The sequence below is a fragment of the Bubalus bubalis genome, chromosome 5, assembly GCF_019923935.1.
Source record: "Bubalus bubalis isolate 160015118507 breed Murrah chromosome 5, NDDB_SH_1, whole genome shotgun sequence".
NCBI classification, from domain to species: Eukaryota; Metazoa; Chordata; class Mammalia; order Artiodactyla; family Bovidae; genus Bubalus; species Bubalus bubalis.
Window position 1 is genome coordinate 98,864,418 of NC_059161.1, and position 24,441 is coordinate 98,888,858.

At 39.4% G+C, this 24,441-nt stretch overlaps 1 protein-coding gene across 2 annotated transcripts; it reads left to right on the plus strand.

The window, feature by feature from the left end:
• The first annotated feature begins 2,557 nt into the window (after window positions 1-2,557).
• CLNS1A (chloride nucleotide-sensitive channel 1A) lies at window positions 2,558-24,247 on the plus strand. 2 transcript variants are annotated; one of them, XM_006077383.3, is made up of 7 exons: window positions 2,558-2,772; window positions 9,475-9,611; window positions 15,687-15,788; window positions 17,324-17,431; window positions 18,528-18,701; window positions 21,774-21,863; window positions 23,487-24,247. In XM_006077383.3, exons 1-6 carry the CDS (start codon window positions 2,648-2,650, stop codon window positions 21,839-21,841), a joined length of 714 nt encoding a protein of 237 aa, XP_006077445.1. In that variant the 5' UTR covers window positions 2,558-2,647; the 3' UTR covers window positions 21,842-21,863; window positions 23,487-24,247. The 2 variants fall into 2 exon arrangements, with proteins under 2 accessions (XP_006077445.1, XP_006077446.1); XM_006077384.3 differs by having other exon boundaries at window positions 18,591-18,701.
• Window positions 24,248-24,441: the final 194 nt, after the last annotated feature.

Below are 24,441 nucleotides of genomic sequence, written 5' to 3' on the forward strand. Positions count from 1 at the left end.
TGGGCAACAGTAGGGGAAGAGTGAGGTGACACTTAACTCCTGAGACAGGAATTAAGAAATGGCAGGACTTGGTTGATGGGAGGCATTAGAATGTAGTCCTTGAAATGTGTAGGCTGTGCTGCCCAACAGCTTAGTTTCTAAATCACACTCTGCCACTTTAGTGGCTATGGACTTGGGCAAGTTACTTAATCCTTCTTATTTGTTTTCTTATTTGTAAAATAAGAATAATGACAGCATTTATTTCTTAGGTGTGTTGTAAAGATTAAACTAGTTGAGACAAAGTGCCTAAAACAGTCAGTACCTAGCACATAAGTGTTAGTTGCTATTTTGTTAAAATAATAATAAATATGGTTATTATTACTGTATTACTGGATATGAAGAGTGAAAGATTAAGGAAATAATGATAAATGCCAGGTTTCTAATCTGAGCAACTCAATGGAATGAGGTATTTTTTCATAAGATGGGACATTGGAAAAATAACAGAATTGAGAGAGAAAACTGTAAATTCAATTTTTTTTTTTTGTGGCCACACCACACAGCTTTTGGAATCTTTATTCCTAGACCAGGAATGAACCTGGGCCATGACAGTGAAAGCCCAGAATCCTAACCACTAGAGTAGTGGGGAACTCCTGTAAATTCAACTTTTTTCATGAAGACTTTATTTTTTTAGAGCAGTTGTAGGTTTACAACAGGTTAGAGAGGATGGTACAGAGATTCCCATATGCCCCCACTTCCACACATGTGTAGCCTCCCCATAATCAATATCCCCCACTACAGAGGTACATTTGTTACAACTGATGAACCTACATTGATGCATCAATGTCCCCCAAAGTCCATAGTTTATGAGTTCAGTTTTTGATAAGTTGAATGAGAGGTGCCTGTAGCACTTCCAAGTGGAGATGTCTAGCAGGCTGTAGTATATCAATATTTGTAGTTCATTAGAGCGTTCTGGGACGGAGATAGAGACTTGGGAATCATCCACACAGGTTAATTCAAATCACGGGCATGGATAAGCTTGCCAAGCCAAGTGTCTAAGGCAGCAGCACAGTGGTTAATACTGTTCAAGGTTCTTTTTCTTCTCTTTAGTAAGCATATTAGTGATCTATTGCTGTGTTTACCCCAAAACTTAGTTACTTAAAAAACCACTATTTGGGACTTCCTTGGTGGTTCAGTGGTTAAGAATCCACGCTTCCACTGCAGAGGGCACAGTTTTTAATCACTGGTTGGGGAACTAAGATACCTGCTTGCCCTGCAGCACACCAAAACAAAAACAAAAACACACACCAAAACGCAACAGCTATTATCTCACAGTTTCTGTCCGTCCATGAATCTGAGTTTAGTTGGGTTCCTCTGCCTCAGGGTCGCTCCCAAACCTTCAGTCAAGGTGTCAGCCAGGGCCGCAGGCATGTCAAAGCATATAGGACCACAAAGTACATTAAAAAAAAAAAAAATGATGAAAAATCCAGCAGATCCTACCTGTGGTTACACTCTGTAACTTCCAAGGCTAAGTTAGAAGAGGCTGTGCAGCTTATACCAGTCTCTTTCTTGGGATGCTCAACTTCAAAACCCAGTTGCCAAGCTGTGAGGAAGCTCAGGCCACAGGAAGGAAACGTAAACGTGTTTCAGCTGATAGTTCCCACAGTGGTCCTAGCTGACATCACCGTGTGTCTGCATGTCAGATAGATGACATGATAGATTCTGAAGCCTCAGGCTCTCAGGATCTATTCCTACTACTTTCCACTAGTTTCCGTTTCAGCTCTGTCTTCGCCATAAAGTTGTCACGAAGAGGAAATGAAGAAATAAGGGTAAAGAGAGGAGCCTGGCGGGCTACAGTCAGTAAGATCGCCAAGAGTCGGACACAACTGGAGCGACTTAGCACGCACGCCTTGAACGGAGCCTGACACTTAATACCCGGTTACCATTAGCTACTTTTATGATTATTTTAAAAGTTTTTATTAGCTCTTAATACTTTTCCAGTGTCTAGGGAAGAAATAAAGAATTCCAAATCTAATGGATTAATTCTTTTCCCTTCAGCGCCCCATATGCTTGCTGACACAACTAGCTCTTCACCCAGGGTTAATTACCTCTTTGCGCTCGTTAGCACATCTGATACCAGGGGATATGTGGTTCGTGTACTAGGACGGCGTTAGGACCTAAAGTGATGGCTGGGGCGTGGCTGTTGAGACATGAACAAGGCCTAGTGGAGGCGGGCGCAGGTGAGAAGAGCCGCACCCACTTAGGAGACCGACTTGTAAATCAGTGTGGTCTCTCATTCCTATGCAACCTCAGGCAAGAGACTCCCTGCCTTACGGTTCCGTTTCCCCTTCGGCAGAGAAAAGAAATTTATTATTTCCTGTGCGTCCCCTCTCACAAGGTTGCTGTGGGGAGAACACTCCGTTATTCCAAACCTGGAGCCTTAGAAACCCGAGGGAGAAGGGAAAGTCCGTAACTTGACAAACTCTGTCGTCTCAAGCCTGTGAGAGTTGTCCCAGAACGTCTCATCTCTATGGTAGATGGGCTCGGATTCCGGGGCCGGCTAAGTTACTCTTCCGGGGGGGAATTGCTACTGCTTCCGGGGCGGGACGCGGTGAAGGGTTTGCGGTGCTTTAGCCAGCTCCTGGCCGGTGTCTCAGCGCTCCTTGCAGTAATGAGCTTTCTCAGAAGTTTCCCGCCGCCTGGGTCGGCTGAGGGCCTACGGCAGCAGCAATCAGACACCGAGGCTGTGCTGAACGGGAAGGGCCTCGGCACCGGCACCCTTTACATCGCTGAAAGGTAGGGTCTCTGTTTCCGAGGGCTGGCTTCCTGCGCGCCTCGTCTCTGCCGGGCGCGGGCGGTGCGGAGAAGCGTGGGGGAGACTGAGACCTCTGAGGCCGTGGGGCGGGGGAGCGCATGCCCGGCTTTGCCTCGGAGGTGCCTCTGCTGAGAAGACTCGTGTGTTCCAGTGTCGTCTCCTCGGAGCCTTCTTGTCTCTCTTCGTTGTCAGACGGTGTTCGCCTCATTCATTGTGCTTTCTGCCCACCTGTTTACTGGAGGTCTGACGGGGTGCTGCTTTTTATTCAAGGTCTCATTGTAAGGTTTTGAGTTTCCAGGACCTGAGTGAAGAAGAGTCATCGAAGTGCCTGCCTCGTTGATGATCAGGAATGAGAAGTGTTGCCCTGGGTAGGATATGTAGGTTTAGAGCAAATTGTGCAGGATTTTTAAAGCTTGGTTAAGGGGGTATAGGTTTTCTTCTGTAGGTATAAGTGGGGAGAGGAACACCTGCACCCCCACTCTGGTAGGGGTTGTATCCAGAGGTACCTAACTCTCATTTCCGTTCCTAGAAGGAATTGCCCTTTTATTTGGGTACCTGGAGCATTTTTTACTTTCATAGTATTGTTTTACATGTTGAGATTGTAGAATAGAAGTTCTCATTTCCACGACATATGGTTCCATTCATCTTCAAGCCAACAGTCACGCACTGAATCTTTTCCTGTCCTTCGCTTCTCTCTGTATTCTGTATCAGTTTTGTCTGCAGTCAGAGAAAATTCCCTTCTTTTAAGAAGTCACATGATTATGTTGGACCCACACAGATAATCCAGGGTAATCTCTCTCTTTTCTTGTGAACTGATTAGTAACCTTAATTACATACACAAAGTCCCTTCTGCCATGTAACATATTCACAGGTTTGACACCAGGAGACGTGAGAGTCATAGGGGCCAAAATTCTCCCTGCCACAGCAGGCACAAAAAGATGTAAAGAACCCCATGCTTTCGAAGGAAATCTAGTCATTGAACAAAGCTTAGGTTTCTGGCCAGTCACAGATAGAAAATATAGATGGGAGAATATCAAGTTTGGGGTAAAGTACAGATAATGAGTTTGGTCTGCAAATGTGGATTAGTTGCACATATGAGCATATTTCTTGGGAGAGTTGTGTTAAAGATGGATAGATTAGATACTTGAGAAGAAGAGAGGGCCAAGGATAGAACCTTGGGGACACATCTACACAAGTTATGTTGTAGAAGAAGAAAGTGAAAGTGAAGTCTTTTAGTCGTGCCCGACTCTTTGCGACCCCATGGACAGTAACCTGCACCAAGCTCCTCAGTCCATGGGATTTTCCAGGCAAGAGTACTGGAGTGGGTTGCCGTTTCCTTCTCCAGGGAATCTTCCCGACCCAGGGATCGAACCCAGGTCTCCCTCAATGTAGACAGATGCTTTACCGTCTGAGCCACCAGGGAAGAAGAGACTTGAGGAAAAAGAGAGGAGTGGTCAAATAAAATAAAATCTGAAAAGCGCCTGTTGGGTATTGACAAGAAGATCTTCAGAGATCTTGCAAGAGCAATTTCTTTCAAGGAGTGGAAAGTGGAACACAGATATATTCTTAGCCCCTACACAATCCCTCTTTTCTCCATGGCTTCTCTGTGCATTGTCTCCTGTATAATATAAATCCTATTAGGGGAAGGTCCTATGCTTGTTTTTTCATTTGGATAAATTTCAAAACTAAAGAAAAGTTGCAGGTGTTGTAAATTAATAGCCATAGCTCCTTCACAGAGATTCATTAGTCGTTAACATTTGGCCACATTTATCTCTCTCTTTTTTCTGAGCTTTTTGAGTTGCAGACATGTCATCATTTCACCTATAAATACTTGTGCCAAAATCTAAGGATAAGGACATTCTCTTGTATAACCATAGTGAGGAAGTACAAACTCCTTTTAAGCTCTTTAACTGTTTAAAAAATTATTTATTTCAACTTTTTACTAACATCTTTTTAAGAAAGTATTTTTATAAAATATACATACAAAAAATACGAATTACAAATAGATGGTTTAAGGAGTTACATTTAAACTAACACCTGCATAGCACCTCAAGGTTAAGAGTAGACTATTACCAGTACCTTGGGCACCATTTTTCATCCCTCTTAATTCATTATTAGCCTTACCTCTTTGGTTTCTTGCCCCTTTTTGTTCTTTCCCACCTAGCATTTCCAAATCTTCCTTTTTTTTTTTATCGGTCTGCGTTGGGTCTTCCTTGCTTTGTGCATGCTTTCTCTAGTTGTGGTGAGCAGGGCTACTCTTTATTATGGTGTTCAGGCTTCTTGTGGAGCACAGGGCTCTAGGCACATGGGTTTCAGTAGCTGAGCATGTGGGCACCAGTAGTTGAGGCGCACAGGCTTTGTTGGTCCATGGCGTGTGAAATCTTCCTGGACCAGGGATCGAATCTGTGTCCCCTGCACTGGCAGGTGGATTCTTATCCTCTTCGCCACCAGGGAAGTCCCTGTATCTTGACAGAGTCAAGATCTCAACAAACTGGGAATGCTTCATAGCTGCTGCTGCTAAGTCGCTTCAGTCGTGTCCGACTCTGTGTGACCCCATAGACGGCAGCCCTCCAGGCTCCCCCATCCCTGGGATTCTCCAGGCAAGAACACTGGAGTGGGTTGCCATTGCCTTCTCCAGTGCAGGAAAGTGAAAAGTGAAAGTGAAGTCACTGAGTCTTGTCCGACTCTTAGCGACGCCATGGACTGCAGCCCACCAGGCTCCTCCACCCATGGGATTTTCCAGGCAAGAGTACTGGAGTGGGGTGCCATTGTCTTCTCCGATGCTTCATAGAGGATGTGACAAATGAGGATTGACAGTTAGCCAGGTAAATGAGGTGGGTCTGAGAGGAAACATTCTAATTAGAAGAAACAGGATGCTCAGAGGCAAGGGTGAGAAACAATACTATGTGTGCCAGGATATATATTGTGTGTTCACACACATACTCACAGTCAAGCAGTTCTCTTATCTTAGGGACCAACGGAGAAAGAGTGGAAACATAGTAAAGCTAGAGAAGGAGCTTCCCTGATGCCTCAGTGGTGAAGAATCCGCCTGCCGGTGCCAAGGACACGGATTCAATCCCTGATCCAGGAAGATCCCACATGCAACTAAGCTCCTGAGCCACAACTGTTGAGCCTGTGCTCTAGAGTCTGGGAGCCACAACTACTGAAGCCTGTGCACCCTGCAGCCGGTGCTCCGCAGCAAGAGAGGCTGTCGCAGTGAGAAACCCACGCACCGCAACTAGAGAAAAGCCTGTGCGGCAACAAAGACCCAGCACGACCAAAAATAAAGAAATAAAGCTGGAGAAGGAGGGAGTCATGTTCTTGAGCTTAGCTTATGGCCTAAAGGCTTTGTGCAAACTACTTTAGTGTTGTAGGCAAAGAGGAACAGGGTCTGATTTGTTTTTAGGTAGTTTTTCAGGTGTAGATTGAGAGATTTAGAACTCTTGGACTTATTTTCAAAGCTTAGTTTTCATAGGAATTTGACTTTTTGTCCAAATGAAGAAAGGAACAGAGGCATGAATCATTCAAAATAGATTATTTGAAACAAGTGAAATAAAATATTTAAATTAAAAATAGGTAACTTAAATTTATAAGTAATGCTCTTTTTATGTTTATTCCAAGTCAATTTTAAACCAGATAATTAAGCCAACCTAAATTCAAGATCTCTCTTATCTTTCTGTCCTGTCTTTTTCCCCAGGCCAGAAATAAAGTACACTGTTAATTCTTGTGCAGAACCATTGGAGGATAGCACAACATTTCCTCTGTATCTTTACTAACTGCCAGATTCTTGTTTTTCCCTTATGTGACTCATGGTTTCTTTGGGACTGGATATATAATTAGGGCTTCCCTGGTGGCTCAGACAGTAAAGACTCTACCTGCAATAGGGGAGACCTGGATTCGATCCCTGGGTTGGAAAGATCCTCTGGAGGAAGGCCTGGCAACCCACTCCCGTGTTCTTGTCTGGAGAAGCCCCATGGACAGAGGAGCCTGGCGTCCACGGGGTTGCAGAGTCGGACACGACTGAGCAACTAAGCACAGCACAGGGTATAGTTAGATAGTTTGGTTTTGAAGGGCTTTTCTTCTAGAATATATGAAAAGAAAATAAGTAAAAAATCAGAACTTAATAATGAGAGTAAATGTTGCTTTTGAGTGAAACTTCCTTCTGTTCTGTTGAGTATATAATCCATGTTCCTGTATAAGATTATGAGTGCTCCACGGGAAATGCCCTGGGGAGATAGCATTTGTTCTGCCAGCAGTAAGGAACTACAGAGCGATAATTATGTGCTTTTTAAAGTGAAAGCCATAATTTATAGGCACTGAGTCTGTACTTGTTTTTCAGCTTTTCCATCTCCTAATTGAGTCATTAAAGAAAATTTTGTGGCTCTGGGTATTTCAAATCATTTTGGATACTGAAATTTGGAATACTCCTTTCTGAATTATGATAATGCCAGGGGATTTCTGAGGTGAGAAAAAAAGGAGTTTATTTGCTTTAAATAATATAGTTTTAATAAGGAACTGGCAGTACTTCTGTGATGCCTGAGCACTATTTCTTCTCCACATTAAGAGGAAAGCAGTAGAGGAAAGGCCCATAGAGCACATGCAATCTAACTACAATAATAAAATCTACTTCTTTGGACCCAATGGGATGAGTTATTCTAGAGCTTTTACCACTTTAAAAAGCTTCCCAGTTTTTCATTTTCAATAAGCATGTTGAAACCTTTCTCAATGACAGTGCTTTTTTTTTTTTTTTGCTTTTTGTTTTGTTTTAGTGTACAGTTCCTTATGTTTTAGTGTGTTTACAAAGTTGTACAATTTCACCATAATCTAATTCTGCCTTTGCTTTTATAAGTGAGAGTCAAGTGTTACACACTTGTTTTGTGCTATTAGCCATTGATTTCCTTTGGGGGATTGAGGTGTAAAGCTCAGCCTCCCCTTACATTGGGTATGAATGCTCTCAGACTGCTGCACTGTCATTGTTCCCACACAAGAAGTCCTAGGTTCTACTATTGTGTTTATTTTTGCTTCCTTAGATGTCAGACTGCCAGGCTTGTTACAGTTGTATAGAAAATAGAAGATATGGGGTTTTTATTGCATTAACTTCTTTGTAAAGTAAAAGCTTCATTGACCTAATTTACATAGCATGCAATCCATGTATTTAAATATATGTGTGTGTATGTGTATGTATGTATAGGACTACCCTGGTGGCTCAGCAATAAAGAATCTGCCTGCAGTGCAGGAGCAGCAGGAGACACAGGTTCAGTTCTTGGGTGGGAAAGATCCCCTGGAGGAGGTCATGGCAACCCACTGTACTATTCTTGCCTGGAGAATTCCGTGGACAAAGGAGCCTGACGGGCTACAGTCCATGGGGTCACAAAGAGACATGACTGAAGCAACTCGGCATGCATACATATAATGTATGTAACATACATAAATATGTTATATATTAATCAATAGGTATATATAACAGAGTTGTGCAGCCATCAACACAGTATTGTTTACTTTTAATTTCTTACTTATTTTTTTGGCCATGCTGCACAGCCTGTGGGATCTTAATTTCCCAACCAAGGATTGAATCTGGGCCCCAACACTGAAAGCACCAAGTCATAACCACTGGACTGCCAGGGAATTCCCAATTCCTGAATATTAGAATATTCAGGAATTTTAGAGTATTTTCATTGTCCCCCAAAGAAACTGACACCCGTTAGCAGTCACTTTGTATTTTCCTCCAGCCCTGTGCAACCAGTATAGTGTATTAGCTTTTATTTTATTAACATTTTTGTGGTTTCTTAAGCATCTTTTTTGCAACTTTTTTCCCTGCTAAATGGTGCAGTTCCAGATGGGTGAAGTATTACCAAAAAAATCAATCAGTCCTTACTCAAAACTCAGAGTACTGATTTTCCTGATACTTTTCCTTTGTTAAAGCAATAAAATATTTGCATTGACCACTTTTGAGGGATAACTAGACATTGCTTATTTGTGGCTTTCTCCTTAAGTTGCAAAATAAATGAAAGGCTTCATAACGTCTGCTTTTCAATGTGATGATTATTTTCCAACTTGTGTTATTACAGCCATTTCATGTGTATGTTATTTAATGTAGGATTAGTGGAGAAATTAGTGCTTCTTAGGTATTTATTGCATATTTACATGCTAAGCACTGTGGCAATGGTTTTGAAGAATGTTAAAGCTTTGTCAAGTAATTCATGTTCTGTCCGATACGTATAAAATTCATTACCACAGAGTTAGGTGCTCAGTAGTATATTACTGAGCCTAAGTGCGGTTTAGAAAAAGAAGAGATCATTGCACTGGAATAATCGAAGAGAGGGTTTATGGAAAGACTGGGACTTACCCAGACGAAGAAGATTTGCCAAAGCAAAGAAGATGCCTGAAGACATTCCAAATACAAACAAGCATAAAAAGGCATAGAAACACACATGTGACTTAAGAAAAATAGCATTTCAAATCTGTTTGGATATTTAGATAGGGGAAAGTGAACTATAACAGAACTGTCTTAAAGAAACTAAATTCCTGCTGTGAATTTTCTTCTTTTAGGAAATTTCTAAACAATATGCTTGAATTTATTCACATATATATTAATATATGTCCAAGCTGAACCTTTATAAATGTTAGGACATTAAATTAGGATTTAATTTCTTCAAATAATCCACTTAACACATGTTTTTCAGCCGCCTGTCTTGGTTAGATGGTTCTGGATTAGGATTCTCCCTGGAATACCCCACCATTAGTTTGCATGCAGTATCCAGGGACCTAAGTGCCTATCCACGAGAGCATCTGTATGTTATGGTGAATGCCAAATTTGGAGGTATGTATGGTATAATTTAATCTTGAGCTTCCTTTGGTGTAGTATATTTCAAAAAGCAGTCACTGATGATGATACTGTAGTATTCAAGCCATTTACTTACTTTGGCTCATACTTTCTTAAGCAAAATTTCAGCACACTAAAATAATTTGCACACTGCCTTTTACTTTCTACATATTAATAGTTGCACTTAAAATTATTTAGCTGTTATGCATTTGCATTTCTTGTTTCTCCTCTTGAGTTTGTTATTTTTTCTCTGTGTAAAGGCATTTACTTTTAGCACCCTTAGAGGCTTGGATCCATATGCTTCCCTTCTAATAGTTTAGGATAGAACCTGTTTTGTTTTGTTATAGAAATAGTTCTTAATGGTGGACATGTTGCCCTCTCCCGACATTCGCCAGTTACATTTTGTCATGGCATTTTTGTCACCGCTAGAGGTGGAGAGGAGCGCTACTGGCATCTAGTCAGAGGCCAGGGATACTACTAAACATCCTACAATTCCTAGAACAGGCTCCCACAACAGGGAATTGAATTAACCAGTCCACATGTCAATATTATCGTCTCAAGATTGAGAAACCCTATGGTACAAGATTCCCAGGTCTTGCAGATAGAAGAAACAACAGAGTCATAAAAATCTAGTGTGGTTGATGAAAGAAGAAGTAAGAAAGATTTTTAAAATCCATTTTTTAGGCTCTCCATAATGAATTTCCCTGAGAGCTCAGTTAGTAAAAGAATTCGCCTTGAAAAAGAAAAAAAAGAACCTGCCTGCAATTCAGGAGACCCCGGTTTGATTCTTGGGGCAGGAAGGTCCCATGAAGAAGGGATAGGCTACCCACTCCAGTTTTCTTGAGCTTTCCTTGTGGCTCAGCTGGTAAAGAATGTGCCTGCAACGTGGGAGACCTGGGTTTGAACCCTGGGTTGGGAAGATCCCTTGGAGAAGAGAAAGGCTACCTACTCCAGTATTCTGGCCTAGAGAATTCCATGGATTGTATAGTCCATGGGGTCACAAAGAGTTGGACATGCCTGAGCCACTTTCACAATGAGTTTCAAGAATTCTAAGTGAGAAACAAGTTAGGCACGAAATAAAAACTTATGCTTGATTTTTTAAGTATAACTAAAGTTTATATAGTATATTAGTTTAATATGTTCATCCTTTTTGAGACTGAATAACTTTGGAGTTGAAAGACTGTTGTTACATTTTAGTAAACTTTTGATTTGAAGATAGTGCTTTGCTTTGCTTTGAAATAGCATGTAAGAAATAATGCCATGAATTTTCCTGGTGAGCTATTGCTCTTCCAATTTGGGATTTTAGTATGGTTTCACATATAAGATGAGCATTTATATTGTGTGACACTACTTATTTAATTTTAAGACTTTTGGCACACCCTGCCTCATTAAGTGATAATGACTGATTTAGCGATTTGAAAATATTTTTGGTGTGAGATTTAAAACTCTTGCCATTGGGAAGCGTCCAAAGGTAGATAAAAATCTAGTGGAATTTGAAAGAGGGTAAGGCGATGTAAAAAGCTGTTGACCTTGTGTTGTAGTGAGACTTCCAGATGAGGTGGCCTTGGACACAAAGTTCACTTTCCATCTAAGTATCTTCAACTATGATTTTATAACCAAAAGTTTATATGCCGTGTTTAGTTGAAAGCTTCCATTCATTCACTGATACATAGACATGAAATTTTATATATTTCTATTTATTTTTATTATTTATTTATTTATTTGGCCATGCTACAAGGCTCGTAGGATCTTAGTTGCTTGGCCAGGGATGGAATGCAAGGCCCTGGCAGTGAGAGCCCAAGTCCTAACCACTGGACTGCCAGGGAATCCACCATCCCTGCGCCACCACCCTCCCCTCCCCCGCCCCCGCCCTTTTTTTTTTTGCCATTCATTCGTAGATGTGAAATTTTAGAGATACTCTTGTTGCTGCTGCTAAGTCACTTCAATCGTGTCCGACTCTGTGTGACCCCATAGACCGCAGCCCACCAGGCTCCCCCGTCCCTGGGATTCTCCAGGCGAGAACAGTGGAGTGGGTTGCCATTTCATTCTCCAATGCATGAAAAGTGAAAGTGAAGTCGCTTAGTCGTGTCTGACTCTTAGCGACCCCATGGACTGCAGCCCACCAGGCTCCTCCATCCATGGGATTTTCCAGGCAAGAGTACTGGAGTGGGGTGCCATTGCCTTCTCTTGTTAGTCAGTTTTAAATTTTGGTGTGACATGCTCATAAATAGTGTAGAGCATTGGCACTGGGCAAAGGTGTATGTCAGAAAATAAAGTTAGAGAGGTAGGGTTTGAATAAAGCTAGCTAAAAGGGAAAGCACACTGAACCAGAACTTGGTAGGCAAGTCATTTTCATCTCTCTGAGCCTCCATTTTATCCAAAATAATTAGGGCATTGTAGTAATTTTTGGTTTTTAAACCTGGGTGCACATTAGAAACACCTTGGAAACTTGTTAAAAATACAAATTTGGGGAGTCCCAAATTAGGTAATAAGGATTCAGTAGGTTTGGGGTAGGTATTTTAAGCATTTATTCTTTTTTTTTTTATTTTATTTTTTAAACTTTACATAATTGTATTAGTTTTGCCAAATATCAAAATGAATCCGCCACAGGTATACATGTGTTCCCCATCCTGAACCCTCCTCCCTCCTCTCTCCCCATTCCATCCCTCTGGGTCGTCCCAGTGCACCAGCCCCAAGCATCCAGTATCGTGCATCGAACCTGGACTGGCAACTCGTTTCATACATGATATTTTACATGTTTCAATGCCATTCTCCCAAATCTTCCCACCCTCTCCCTCTCTCTCAGAGTCCATAAGACTGTTCTATACATCAGTGACTCTTGCTGTCTCGTACACAGGGTTATTGTTACCATCTTTCTAAATTCCATATATATGAGTTAGTATACTGTATTGGTGTTTTTCTTTCTGGCTTACTTCACTCTGTATAATAGGCTCCAGTTTCATCCACCTCATTAGAACTGATTCAAATGTATTCTTTTTAATGGCTGAGTAATACTCCATTGTGTATATGTACTACCGCTTTCTTATCCATTCATCTGCTGATGGACATCTAGGTTGCTTCCATGTCCTGGCTATTATAAATAGTGCTGCGATGAACATTGGGGTACACGTGTCTCTTTCCCTTCTGGTTTCCTCAGTGTGTATGCCCAGCAGTGGGATTGCTGGATCATAAGGCAGTTCTATTTCCAGTTTTTTAAGGAATCTCCACACTGTTCTCCATAGTGGCTGTACTAGTTTGCATTCCCACCAACAGTGTAAGAGGGTTCCCTTTTCTCCACACCCTCTCCAGCATTTATTAATTGTAGACTTTTGGATCACAGCCATTCTGACTGGTGTGAAATGGTACCTCATAGTGGTTTTGATTTGCATGTCTCTGATAATGAGTGATGTTGAGCATCTTTTCATGTGTTTGTTAGCCATCTGTATGTCTTCTTTGGAGAAATGTCTATTTAGTTCTTTGGCCCATTTTTTGATTGGGTCATTTATTTTTCTGGAGTTGAGCTGTAGGAGTTGCTTGTATATTCTCGAGATTAGTTGTTTGTCAGTTGCTTCATTTGCTATTATCTTCTCCCATTCTGAAGGCTGTCTTTTGACCTTGCTAATAGTTTCATTTGATGTGCAGAAGCTTTTAAGGTTAATTAGGTCCCATTTGTTTATTTTTGCTTAAGCATTTATTCTATATGATTATCTTCTTGAGATAGACGGAATTAAAACTCTTACTAAAATAAGTAAAACTTTTCTATCTTACTAGGGAGTAGTTTTTTCCATCACCTGTATTTTAATACTTCTCCATTTCTGTTTATCTGGAATTGCACTTTTATAAGTTACACAGATATGGATCCTGTTTTTCCAGCCTTTGGTCCTCTTGTCCTGATTCTTCAAGCCCCATATATCTAGTTATTTATTTATTTATTTATTTTTTCTGTTTGGCTTACCTCCATTAACCACTAAAGTAGACCATCAGCTTATTGTTGAGAACATTAGATTATTTTTTAAATGACTAGAAAAAATACATTCCCATTTCTAAAATTTTAGAAACGTTTAAGGAGATAAGAGTTTGGTAGTTACTACTGTGATCTAGTATGAGATGATTAATGTTTGTCATAGGGGTGTTTTTTTCCTAATTGTAAAAATGCTATATTATATTTCTCTTTATTGCTTTAAGATACATACCTATAGAAGAAAGGTATGAAAGAAGGTGTTAATAGTGGTTATTTCTAGGGAGAGGACTAGAGGGGTAGGGACTTTTTACTTTGAATCCATCTTGACTCTTTCCGTTATTTTTGTACCAGCTTGAATTTATGGTTTGAAAAGTGATGTCCATTCAGTTACAGAACAATAGTTACAGTGTGATATCATTTTTTAAAATGCGTTGAAAAAGTTTGGTAGTACCATAATGTATTCAACTACTAAGAATTTTTTAGAACTGTCCAATATTTTTGTATTTTACTATTTTACAGAAGACACATCTCTTTTATGTAACAATTTAATAACATTAGAAACAGGACAGAAAAGTTCTATTATATATATTACTTAAAGCTGCTAATAGTGGCCATTTAAAATTTTGTGTTTTTTGCTTATCTGTATTTTTTCATTATTCAGTGAACTTGCGTGACTTATAAAAATTAAAAGTTAAAAAACATATAGTGGGTCAGATCAGATCAGTCGCTCAGTCGTGTCCAACTCTTTGCGACCCCATGAATCGCAGCACGCCAGGCCTCCCTGTCCATCACCAACTCCTGGAGTTCACTGGGACTCACGTCCATCGAATCAGTGATGCCATTATTAAAAAGCTCTTAACATATTGTCAGCTTGCTTTCCAGAAAGTATATACTTTGAATGCCTTTCTACTTTATCTCCATCTATATGGAGAATTAACATTTTTTCAAAGTGGCAGCTGTAATATGCTAAACAAAAGTTGTATTTTTAAGATGATTTTTTGCACATGTTTTGGTGGTTTTGGGGTCTGTTTGTTTTATCCACCTTTTTAAAAAAACATTATGAAATAATTCATATGTTGAAAAGTTCAGAATAATTTTTTTAAAAAGTTTTTCATTATGTAATATCCAGTGTAAATTCTAACATTTTTTCATAATTAGTCTAAAAAAATAAAATTATATTAATACTATGGAAATTTGTTTTTATACCCCTCCCCATTTCATTCCTAATTCTGTCTCCAGAGTTTTTCTTAAAGATGATGTGTGTCCTTCCTGTCTATGCTTTTAGATGTTTACTGAGTATATATATATATATCTATATATATGGTTCTCTTTTGTGTTTAAAACTTTAATGTAAATGGTATTATATATATTCTCCAGTGAGCTTTTACTCAGTTATGTTTTAAAATTCCTTCATTTTGATCCATATAAATCACATTTATTCATTTTCAGATGTTATCTACTGAACATAATATGATCAAGTTACAATACATCTATTTCCTTTTTTAAATTAGCATTTATTTCTTATATTTTCTATGGTACATAAAGTACTTCAGGGAACATTCATGTACTTAGATGAAGAGTTGCTGGGTAATAGGATATATACATCTGGAATGATTTTAGCAGTTTCCACTTCGACCAACAGGATGTGCTAGTTCTCTTTATTGAACATTTGTAGCTTTTTCTTGCCAACAGACTTTATTTATTAATTTATCTTTTGAGTCAGTTAATTTTTATGGGCCTTAGTTTTCTTATCTGTAAATTGTTGGTGATGAATCACAGTGGTTTACAGACTGCTGCTGAACCCATTGTTTCATGGTGAAATAAACAGACATGACAGTGAAACTCTAATTGTTAGAGGTCTGACTCTTTGGGTTTCCTCACCCCCTACCATGATGTTGGGGCTTGGTATCCCTAGAACTTCAAGTACAGTGTGACTAGACCAGAGAGACTATCCAGAGTCTTTTTTTAGCTCTAAAATAATGTTTTATAATTGGGAGTAAAAAAAATGCAATATTTAGATGTATCAATAAACATCCTTTAAGAAATACTTTTAAGATTCTATTTTTAAACATAAACATCATTAAAAAGCTGTTTTTTTATACCCTTTCTAGAAGAATCAAAAGAATCGGTTGCTGATGAAGAAGAGGAAGATAGTGATGATGACATTGAACCTATTTCTGAATTCAGATTTGTGCCTAGTGATAAATCAGCATGTGAGTATTCTGTAGAACATGTGATTCTTTAAGTACCAAGCATTCTTTCTTTCCCCTGCCCCCGTCTCACACACACACACACACACACCTTCATCCTCATTTGTTGCTATTGTTTGTTGTTTTAGTTGCTAAGTTGTATCCGACTCTTTTGCGACCCCATGGACTGTAGCCTACCAGGCTTATCTGTCCATGGAATTTCCCAGGCAAGAATACTGGAGTGGGTTGCCATTTCCTTCTCCAGAGGATCTTGCCAATCTGGGGATCGAACCCTTGTCTCCTGCACTGGCAGATGGATTCTTCGCCACTGAGCCACCAGGGAAGACCTCACTCTCATTCAGTTCAATTCAGTCGCTCAGTCGTGTCCGACTCTTTGCGACCCCATGAATCACAGCCCTTCAGGCCTCCCTGTCCATCACCAAATCCTGGAGTTCACTCAAACTCATGTACATCAAGTCGGTGATGCCATCCAGCCATCTCATCCTCTGTCGTCCCCTTCTCCTCCTGTCCCCAATCCCTCCCAGCATCAGAGTTTTTTCCAATGAGTCAACTCTTCGCATGAGGTGGCCAAAGTACTGGAGCTTCAGCTTTAGCATCATTCCCTCCAAAGAACACCCAGGGCTGATCTCCTTCAGAATGGACTGGTTGGATCTCCTTGCAGTCCAAGGGACTCTCAAGAGTCTTCTCCAACACCACAGTTCAAAAGCATCAATTCTTCGGTGCTCAGCTTTCTTCACAGTCCAACTCTCACATCCATACATGACCACTGGAAAAATCATAGCCTTGACTAGACGACCTTTGTTGGCAAAGTAATGGCTCTGCTCTTCAAGCCCTCACTCTCATTACCTCTGTTCTATTGCTTTTTCTTCATTTTAGCATGTGTAATATCATTGAGGACCAGATACCTATTAATATAAAGATTGTCAATCAAGTGAGTGTAGTAGATACCATGTTCCTGGTGTGTTTTGTGAATGAAGGAACCTGTTATTTATGGACTTGGTGCTGTTGACTGTGAATCTCACTGAATAGAGGACAGAGGGCTCATGGCAATTCCAAAGTGGATGATGCCAGGACAACTGGAAAGAGCGCTGCCTTGAGGGGCTTCACCCTGATGCCAGCAGTCTGACCAGGACTCTGATGCTTTTTCTTGGAAAATCCAACAAGGCATGAAGAGATCTCAGTAATATTTCAAAAGACCTCTTATTATTAATATTTTGTGGCTTGTCTATTGCCTTCAAGATTGATTTTCCTTGAAATTTGGCATATTTTTTAAATACTGTGACCCTAGTATACCTCTTAGAGCAGGAAATGGCAACCCACTCCAGTATTCTTGCCTGAAGAATCCCATGGAAAGAGGAGTCTGGCAGGCTACGGTCCTTGGGGTCGCAAGAGTCGGACACAACTTGGCGACTAAATCACCACCAGTATACCTCTTGTCTACTCATTAAATTTATTTGCCCTGATGGTTGTCTTATTAGATTTTTATTGTACATTAATCAGAAAAAAATTAATGAGAAATTTTTAATTTACTTGTTCAGTGGAGGCAATGTTCACTGCAATGTGTGAATGCCAGGCTTTGCATCCAGATCCTGAGGATGAAGATTCAGATGATTACGATGGAGACGAATATGATGTGGAAGCCCATGGTTAGTGAAGTGGATTTTTTTAAAGTGTTTGTGTATGTATTTAAAACGTTTATGTATGTGTGTTTCATTTTAAACATGTATTTGTATAGGGTATGAGATTATAATTCTTTTATATCTCTTAAGTATTCATGTAACTTGGTTTTTAATAAAAATTAGTGGCACAATTCATGTCTCAGCCAAGTTAGAAAATGTTACAGGCGTCCCAAGCTTGAGGGCAAAACAGAGAGATAACGTTTTCTTCCCCTCTTTGGGGGGAAGAAAACAGAAGTAAATAGAGGAAAAGACTGTGATAAGATAGTGGGTAGTTGGGAGAATCTTTTAAAGTTGGTGAAGTTGCTCCCAGAAAACAAGCCTTCTCTCTCCACTGTTTGGAACCTGTATCATCTACATCTTTAACGTATTCCATCAACCACCTCATTGCCAAGGTGATGTCTTTTTCCCAGAACCATACTTCGTTTATCTAAGATTATCTCCCTTTACCTCCCCAGAGCAAAATACAGTCACTAGCTTGGTGTAGAGTCTTGTTACTTGAGGTGTCTGCTGTTTTCTTCTCTTCTCATGGATACCAGTTTGGCTCGCTAAAGCTGTTGCCTCCTTATGTACCACGTCCTGGCCTGAGACAGACTCATTTCTGGGATTCTGCTTTATATACATCTAAGTACATTCTCATCTTTGCTGAAGTTTCAGGGTAATTTAATTTTTAACTCCTGTTTGTATTTTCCAGAGTTTCTGGTTTTTTAAAAGCAGGATGCATTTTAATCAGCAAAAAACAGTCATGTAAAATTCCCACCTTGGGATAAAACTCTGTATCTTAGGAACACCCTCTTTTCCTTCTAGTCCCTGGACATTTGATTCTTGGGAATTGCTATATACTTGCTTGTTATCTCTTAGAATCCCTTCTCATCTTAGAGAGTAGAGACATTTTCTGTGTATCTTTGTCTTCAATAGATGGCTGATGTGTGTATGTTGAATAAATGTTGAGTGTTTTCCTTGAAGCCTTTTTTCACTGTACCTTATCTTCAGTAGATGAATTATTGATTGTCTTTTTTTCCCCCTAATTGTTCTATAATGGCTTAAAAGCTTTTAATTTATTTAGAACAAGGGCAGGGGGACATCCCTACATTTTATACCTATGAAGAAGGATTATCCCATTTAACAGCAGAAGGCCAAGCCACACTGGAGAGATTGGAAGGAATGCTTTCTCAGTCTGTGAGCAGCCAGTATAACATGGCTGGAGTCCGGACAGAAGATTCAATAAGAGATTATGAAGGTGAGTACTCGGAATTAATTCTTGATGGTGTAGGAAGGAAATGTAGAATTACGTAGAATGGGAACTATATGTAAGTGTTTTTAAACTTTTTTTCCTAACTTACAAAAATCTGTAAGATTTGTATTCTTTTGACTCCGCCTTTATCATTTGTTCCCTGCCAGTCTAATACTGACTGCTATGGATTTTTCCTTTAAATGACTTTTCAGATCTCCTCGCTATAACTACTGCTATGCTCCAAACATAGGTCCTTTTTTCCTCACACTGGATTTATAGTAGGAAATTTTTTGCCTCAAATCAGTCTTCCCTCTACCTCACTGCACCTTATTAATCTTCTGAGAACACTCAGTGTCATTGATATTCACTATATAAATTCTTTCGGACTCTGGAGAGACACCTTTGTCTTTGCGCCACTTGTCTCCGATCTTGTTCCTACTACCCTCAAGAAAACATTTAGGTAGTGTTCCTATGTGTCAGATCCTGATGGAAGCACGTTATGTGTATTTACTCATTTAATCCTTCCAAGAACCCTCTGGTAGATATATTGTTTAGCGGCTTCAGTCGTGTCTGACTCTTTGCGACCCCATGGACTGTAGCCCGCTGGGCTCCTCAGTCCATGGGATTTCCCAGGCAAGAATACTGGAGTGGGTTGCCATTTCCTTCTCCACAGTAGATGCTGTTATGATCCCCATTTTATAGATGAAGAAACTAAGGCACAGAAACGTCACATACCTGGTTTGCAGTCAAATAGCTAATGAGTGGTAAGGGGATTAAATAAGTTAATATGTAAAAACAATCTGCCAGATACCATTATGAGCATTTCTTTCATCCTCTATGTATTCAGTTCAGTATTTTGTGTTGCTACAGAATCTTAACACTTCTAATTTTTAGTGATGCAGAATGTTCTTAAAGAGGATTGCCATAGTTTTTCTTTTATTGATACTTAAGTTTCTCTCATAATGTTGTGATCATTATCTCCATGTACATAGCATTCTGACCTGAGGGTCCTGAAGTTCTGGGATATTTAATTTGGAATTAGGCTGTGGGTCACGTTACTGTTCGTTGTGTCTCCTCTCCATTTTAAGCCCTACATGGTGAGCCTCTAACATGGGCTTTAGGGTTAGGTGACTCAGGTGATCTCTAGTGCTGTACCGAAATCTTAGCTGAAAGAATTCAAGATACTCCTTTTTTTTTATTATAGTGATTAGCTGAAGAGTACCCTTGGACATTAAAAAACCTTTCATCACTGAAGGCTTTTTGTTGTTTTTAATTATAGAACTTTTTATTTAATGCTTTATAGCAACTGACTTTAAGGTCACAAACACTTGTTGGTCAAGTGAGATAATTGGACTTGTATTCCTAAGCCTCACTGGCATATTGAGTTGCCTATACATAAAATTCAGCTTAAACCATTCTCTGTCTTCTTAAGTTCTGGGTACCCACATCACTTTTTTTTCCGCTTATTTAATTTGACCTGTGCAATTTCTTTTTTTTTAATTTATTTTTAAAATAATATATTAACGGTATGCAATGTGATGTTCTGATAAATCCATAGTGAAATTTCAACTGGTGGCATTTCAGTGCTTCCTGTGTTTGTTTATGTAAGAGATGTTTGTTGAGCTACTGTGGCAGGTAGAGAGAATACAGGAGTGCCTAAGGAAGATGCAGTTAATATCTATCAATGGCATTCTAGTGGAGAGAAAAAGAAATTAACTAGTTAGGTAGTTACAGTACATTGTGATACAACATTGAGATAAAGGGGAAGCTTGAAGAACTATGGAATCAGAGGCTGGACAGTCAGAGAGAGATTCAAACTTCATGGAGTAAGTGACATTTAAGCCAAAGTCTGAAGATAAATAAAAATGAACCAAGTGAAGAGGGATTACATACAGTTTGGGGAGAGAGGCAGGTCAGGGGGTCAGTCATGTGTGAAGTCAAGGATCTAGAGACCATTCAACTTTGAGGAACTGAAAGTTCATTATATCTGGAATTCTTGAGTGTGATGGGTAGCTATTATGGCAACAGATAAAGGTGGAATAGTGAATTGGACTGTATAGTAAAGGAACTTGAAAGCTGTGTTAAAGAATTTCAACCTGTGTTTAAGTCAGTGGGAAGCCATTGAAGAATTTTAGTTTGATTAGTGTTTTAGAAGATGACTCTGGCTGTGATACAAAAAATTAATTGCAGAGGGAGATACTAGAGGAAAGAAGAGAAACTCTGTTAAGTAGCTTATGAGTTAAATTAGATGAGAGATAGTGGCCTAATTAGGGAGTGACAGTACTGTCAAAAGACTGAACAAATTTGAGAGGTATTTAAGAGATAGAAGCAACAGAAGTTAGCCACATGGTAGGGGTTTCTGGGTTGAGCAAGTAAGAAGTATCTTTTTGGAAAGGGATGTATTTTCTATGTGGAAAGGTGAGTTGATTTTATATAAGTGTTTTATTTGTATGTCCTGCTGAATGTCCAGGTGGTGGGGTGCCAGTGGGCTGTGAGCAGAAGCCAGTTTGTGGTGGGCTAAAGAGTTGAGCGTGAGTGGGAGGTGAAGAAGTGGTGAAAGCAGCTTTAGACAGCTCTTTCCAGAGGGCTTTTTTTGCTTGTTGGTTCTCCCGCATCTTTTTTTTTTTTTTTTTTTTCCAATGAGATTAAAAAAACAGACAAGTAAGAATCTCACTTTACTTATTAATTTCAGTCTTTTCTACTGAATTATGTTGTAAGCTTAGATAGTACTTCATGCTTTAAAAAAAGAAGTCACATGGTGAAACATCTAACACAGTTCTGTGAAGAGTGAAAAATGGATGCTTGCTGCCTTTGAAAGTCCCTGCTTGGAGTTCTTTCAGTGCTGAGACTGAGAGTTGCAAAGTGAAAGTTAAATACACAGACTAATTTTAACTTGGCCTAAATCCACAGGTGGCATTTTTCTTAGTCTGTTCCTTGATAGTTTCAATTGTCAAGAGAAAGAAATAGCAACTCTTACCAGCAGAGGGTGCTAGCTTCCTTCTGGTTGAAATCTAAGCTGACTCTTCACTATCGGAGGTGCTTAGTAGACTGTTGCTCAGTGGTTAATTTTTTCTTCAGATGGGATGGAGGTAGATACTACACCAACAGTTGCTGGGCAGTTTGAGGATGCAGATGTTGATCACTGAAAATGGTGGATGCTGCTTTAGGGTGAGTATTTTCTCCCTTGTCACTGAACATGAAAATCATGTGAAACAATTGATTTTTATTTTCAGATTTGAGGAGAATGCTAACAAATTAGCAGTTGTGGGAAAATGTTTTTTAATCCATTTATGAAATTACTTGAAACTATGTAGTTTTTGCCCCTAAGAAATCAAGATCTGCCGGCATGGTAATGTTCAGGTTAACATTCAGCACTTACTAGCTGTCGAGCACTGTGCTAGCCATTGAGAGTACATGGAAGGATAAGACACTGATTTTCAGTGAATCAAGAGAAGAACATTACCCTTTGTTCAAAAGCAGAGATCTCCCTGGTTGACTCATGTGGGAGCAGCAGAACTTGAGGTCATGTCCCGCTCTGCTCTTGAGTCAACTTTTCCTTCCCACTTAGGATATTTGAAACCTTAGCATCTCATCAAAAACACAAAACAGAGATTTGCTGCAATTAATTCACAAAGCAGATTATTGTCTTTGTGAATATAACATCTTAACCATGAATTGTGATAATGGATCTCAGCTTTCCTCTCAGCTGCTGCCAGTGGAACTATTAGAAAATAACCTTAAAAGTTCTGTGATTTATGTCTCTTTACTTGTACGACATTTACTTCTGTCATTGGTAGCCATCGTCTAAAATCAGCAATGTCTCCTCTACAGTTAGCTTAAAGTATGTGTTAACATTGTTGGAGCTCTGCTAATGTTAATTTTCAGATTTCACAGTTCTGGATATCAATATTTCACTGCTGAAATAATACTTTATGGGGAATCTTTCAGTACTGATATGTCTTCTTCCCTTATTGCTGAGATTCTTTATTTATCACATTCTTCATAGTATATGGATTTTTTTCAGTAATTTTTATTAAAACTGGAAAACAGATTTTTGATCTGGCTTTAACATATTTCTTCTTGAAAAGGGACTATTCAAAGAATACCAACTACTCTATTAATAAGATGGAGAAACGTATTTGGTATGTCACTAATGGTTACACAAATGGAATGTTGGAGCATTTTTCTGGTGAGAATTCTTAGGATTCTTTGTAGTACAATTTTTATGATGAAATAACTATAAAATAGCCACAACTTTCTAATGAACTGATAATTTGTTTATGTTCATTTTGTGCTATAGCTAGAGCAAAGAGATTTTTATTCATAAAGTTTATGCAAGTTCTTCATCTGGATAATGAATTAATTATCCAGCATTAACCTTAATTAATGAATTAATCTTAATTCCAAACAATGTCTGTAAATTTTTAATCATTTAAAATTACATTTGGCTTTGAGGAGAGAACAAGAAATAATTGGAGTATGTAGGTAGGTATTAGAAATTTCAAGATAATGAAGCTAGGACCTCTCGAGGCACAAGATAGAGTGAGGGGGGAGGCACATGAGTGGTGGAATCACAGCTCCACCACATTACCAGCTCTGTGCCTTCAGACAAGGAGTATAACTTCTACGATTCTCAGTTTCCCCTTCTGAAAAATGAAGATGATAGTAACTACCTGGCAGGATTATTGCAAAGATTGAAATATAATATATGTAAGTCCTCTGGCACTCTTGACTAGGCATTTAATAAATAATAGCTATTAGTATAAACACTGTAAACCTTTTGTTTTTCAGATTCTGCTCATAACTGTAGGAGAGAACTTGGCGCCTCTTCCACTGTGGAGTGGGTGTTGATGAAAGTCTTTTTCTTTCTCCAAAACTTACCTGAACCAGTTCTTTCTTGAGACAGAGTATACTGAGACAAGAAGCTGTCACCAGCACAAGAAACTATGACCTTTATTAACAAAGGTGAATTAACTTAACCAGAAGGGTATTTGTAGTTTATGATTTACCCCACACCGTTGTGTCTAGGTGTACCCTCTGAGTAGGCCTATGATTCCCACCTTCACTATATGCATCCTCAAAACCTAGCAGGACTACGTGGTGGAAATGCGCTGGCGTTTGAAGGTATAGGTAGACTGCGTGGGAAAGAGGCTGAATCTAAGCTATACTCCTTAGGGCCTAAGGATACCCTTAACTCCTTAAAAAAGAAAAACAGAGGTCTCGGAGAAATCCTAATCTCTGCACTTTCCACAGAGATAAAGTTCTTTTTACTAACTGGGGACCCAAGTCAGTTAACTCTAGGGAGCCTCTTCAGAAACAGCCCAGCCACACGTATTACCACTAACACAAATGCTCCTGCCTAGCCTTTGCTCCTTTCACCATGTTTCCTCAGTCTGTTCTGTTACAACCGCTTAGGTTGTATCCTTTCATTGCCAGCCTCTCAGGTCAGTTTCTGTAAAAGAACAAGCAGAATTGGGATGAAGTTCTCAAAGTATTTCAGAAAATTGTTTTGTCTTTGTGATAGCTTAATAAATAAATTTAGGTTTTCTATATTATTGTGCTCTCATTCTTGACTAAAACTGTTAATGAGAAACAGTGTATAAAAGTGTTTTGACAAAAAACGAGATTCTTGTTGGTCTTTGACTTTTGCTGAGAACATGAACATGGAGTGAGTAAGAGACGTATAGGGCTTCTGAGGGACAGGGCAAGGTCATAACACTGCAGAGGGACTTCTGCTGCTTCCATC

Coding starts and splice junctions, on each gene's coding strand:
- CLNS1A (XM_006077383.3), top strand. CDS start 2,648: ATGAGCTTTCTCAGAAGTTTCCCGCCGCCTGGGTCGGCTGAGGGCCTA. Junction 15,789..17,323: donor GCCTAGTGATAAATCAGCAT/GTGAGTATTCTG, acceptor TTACTTGTTCAG/TGGAGGCAATGTTCACTGCA. Junction 17,432..18,527: donor ATATGATGTGGAAGCCCATG/GTTAGTGAAGTG, acceptor TAATTTATTTAG/AACAAGGGCAGGGGGACATC.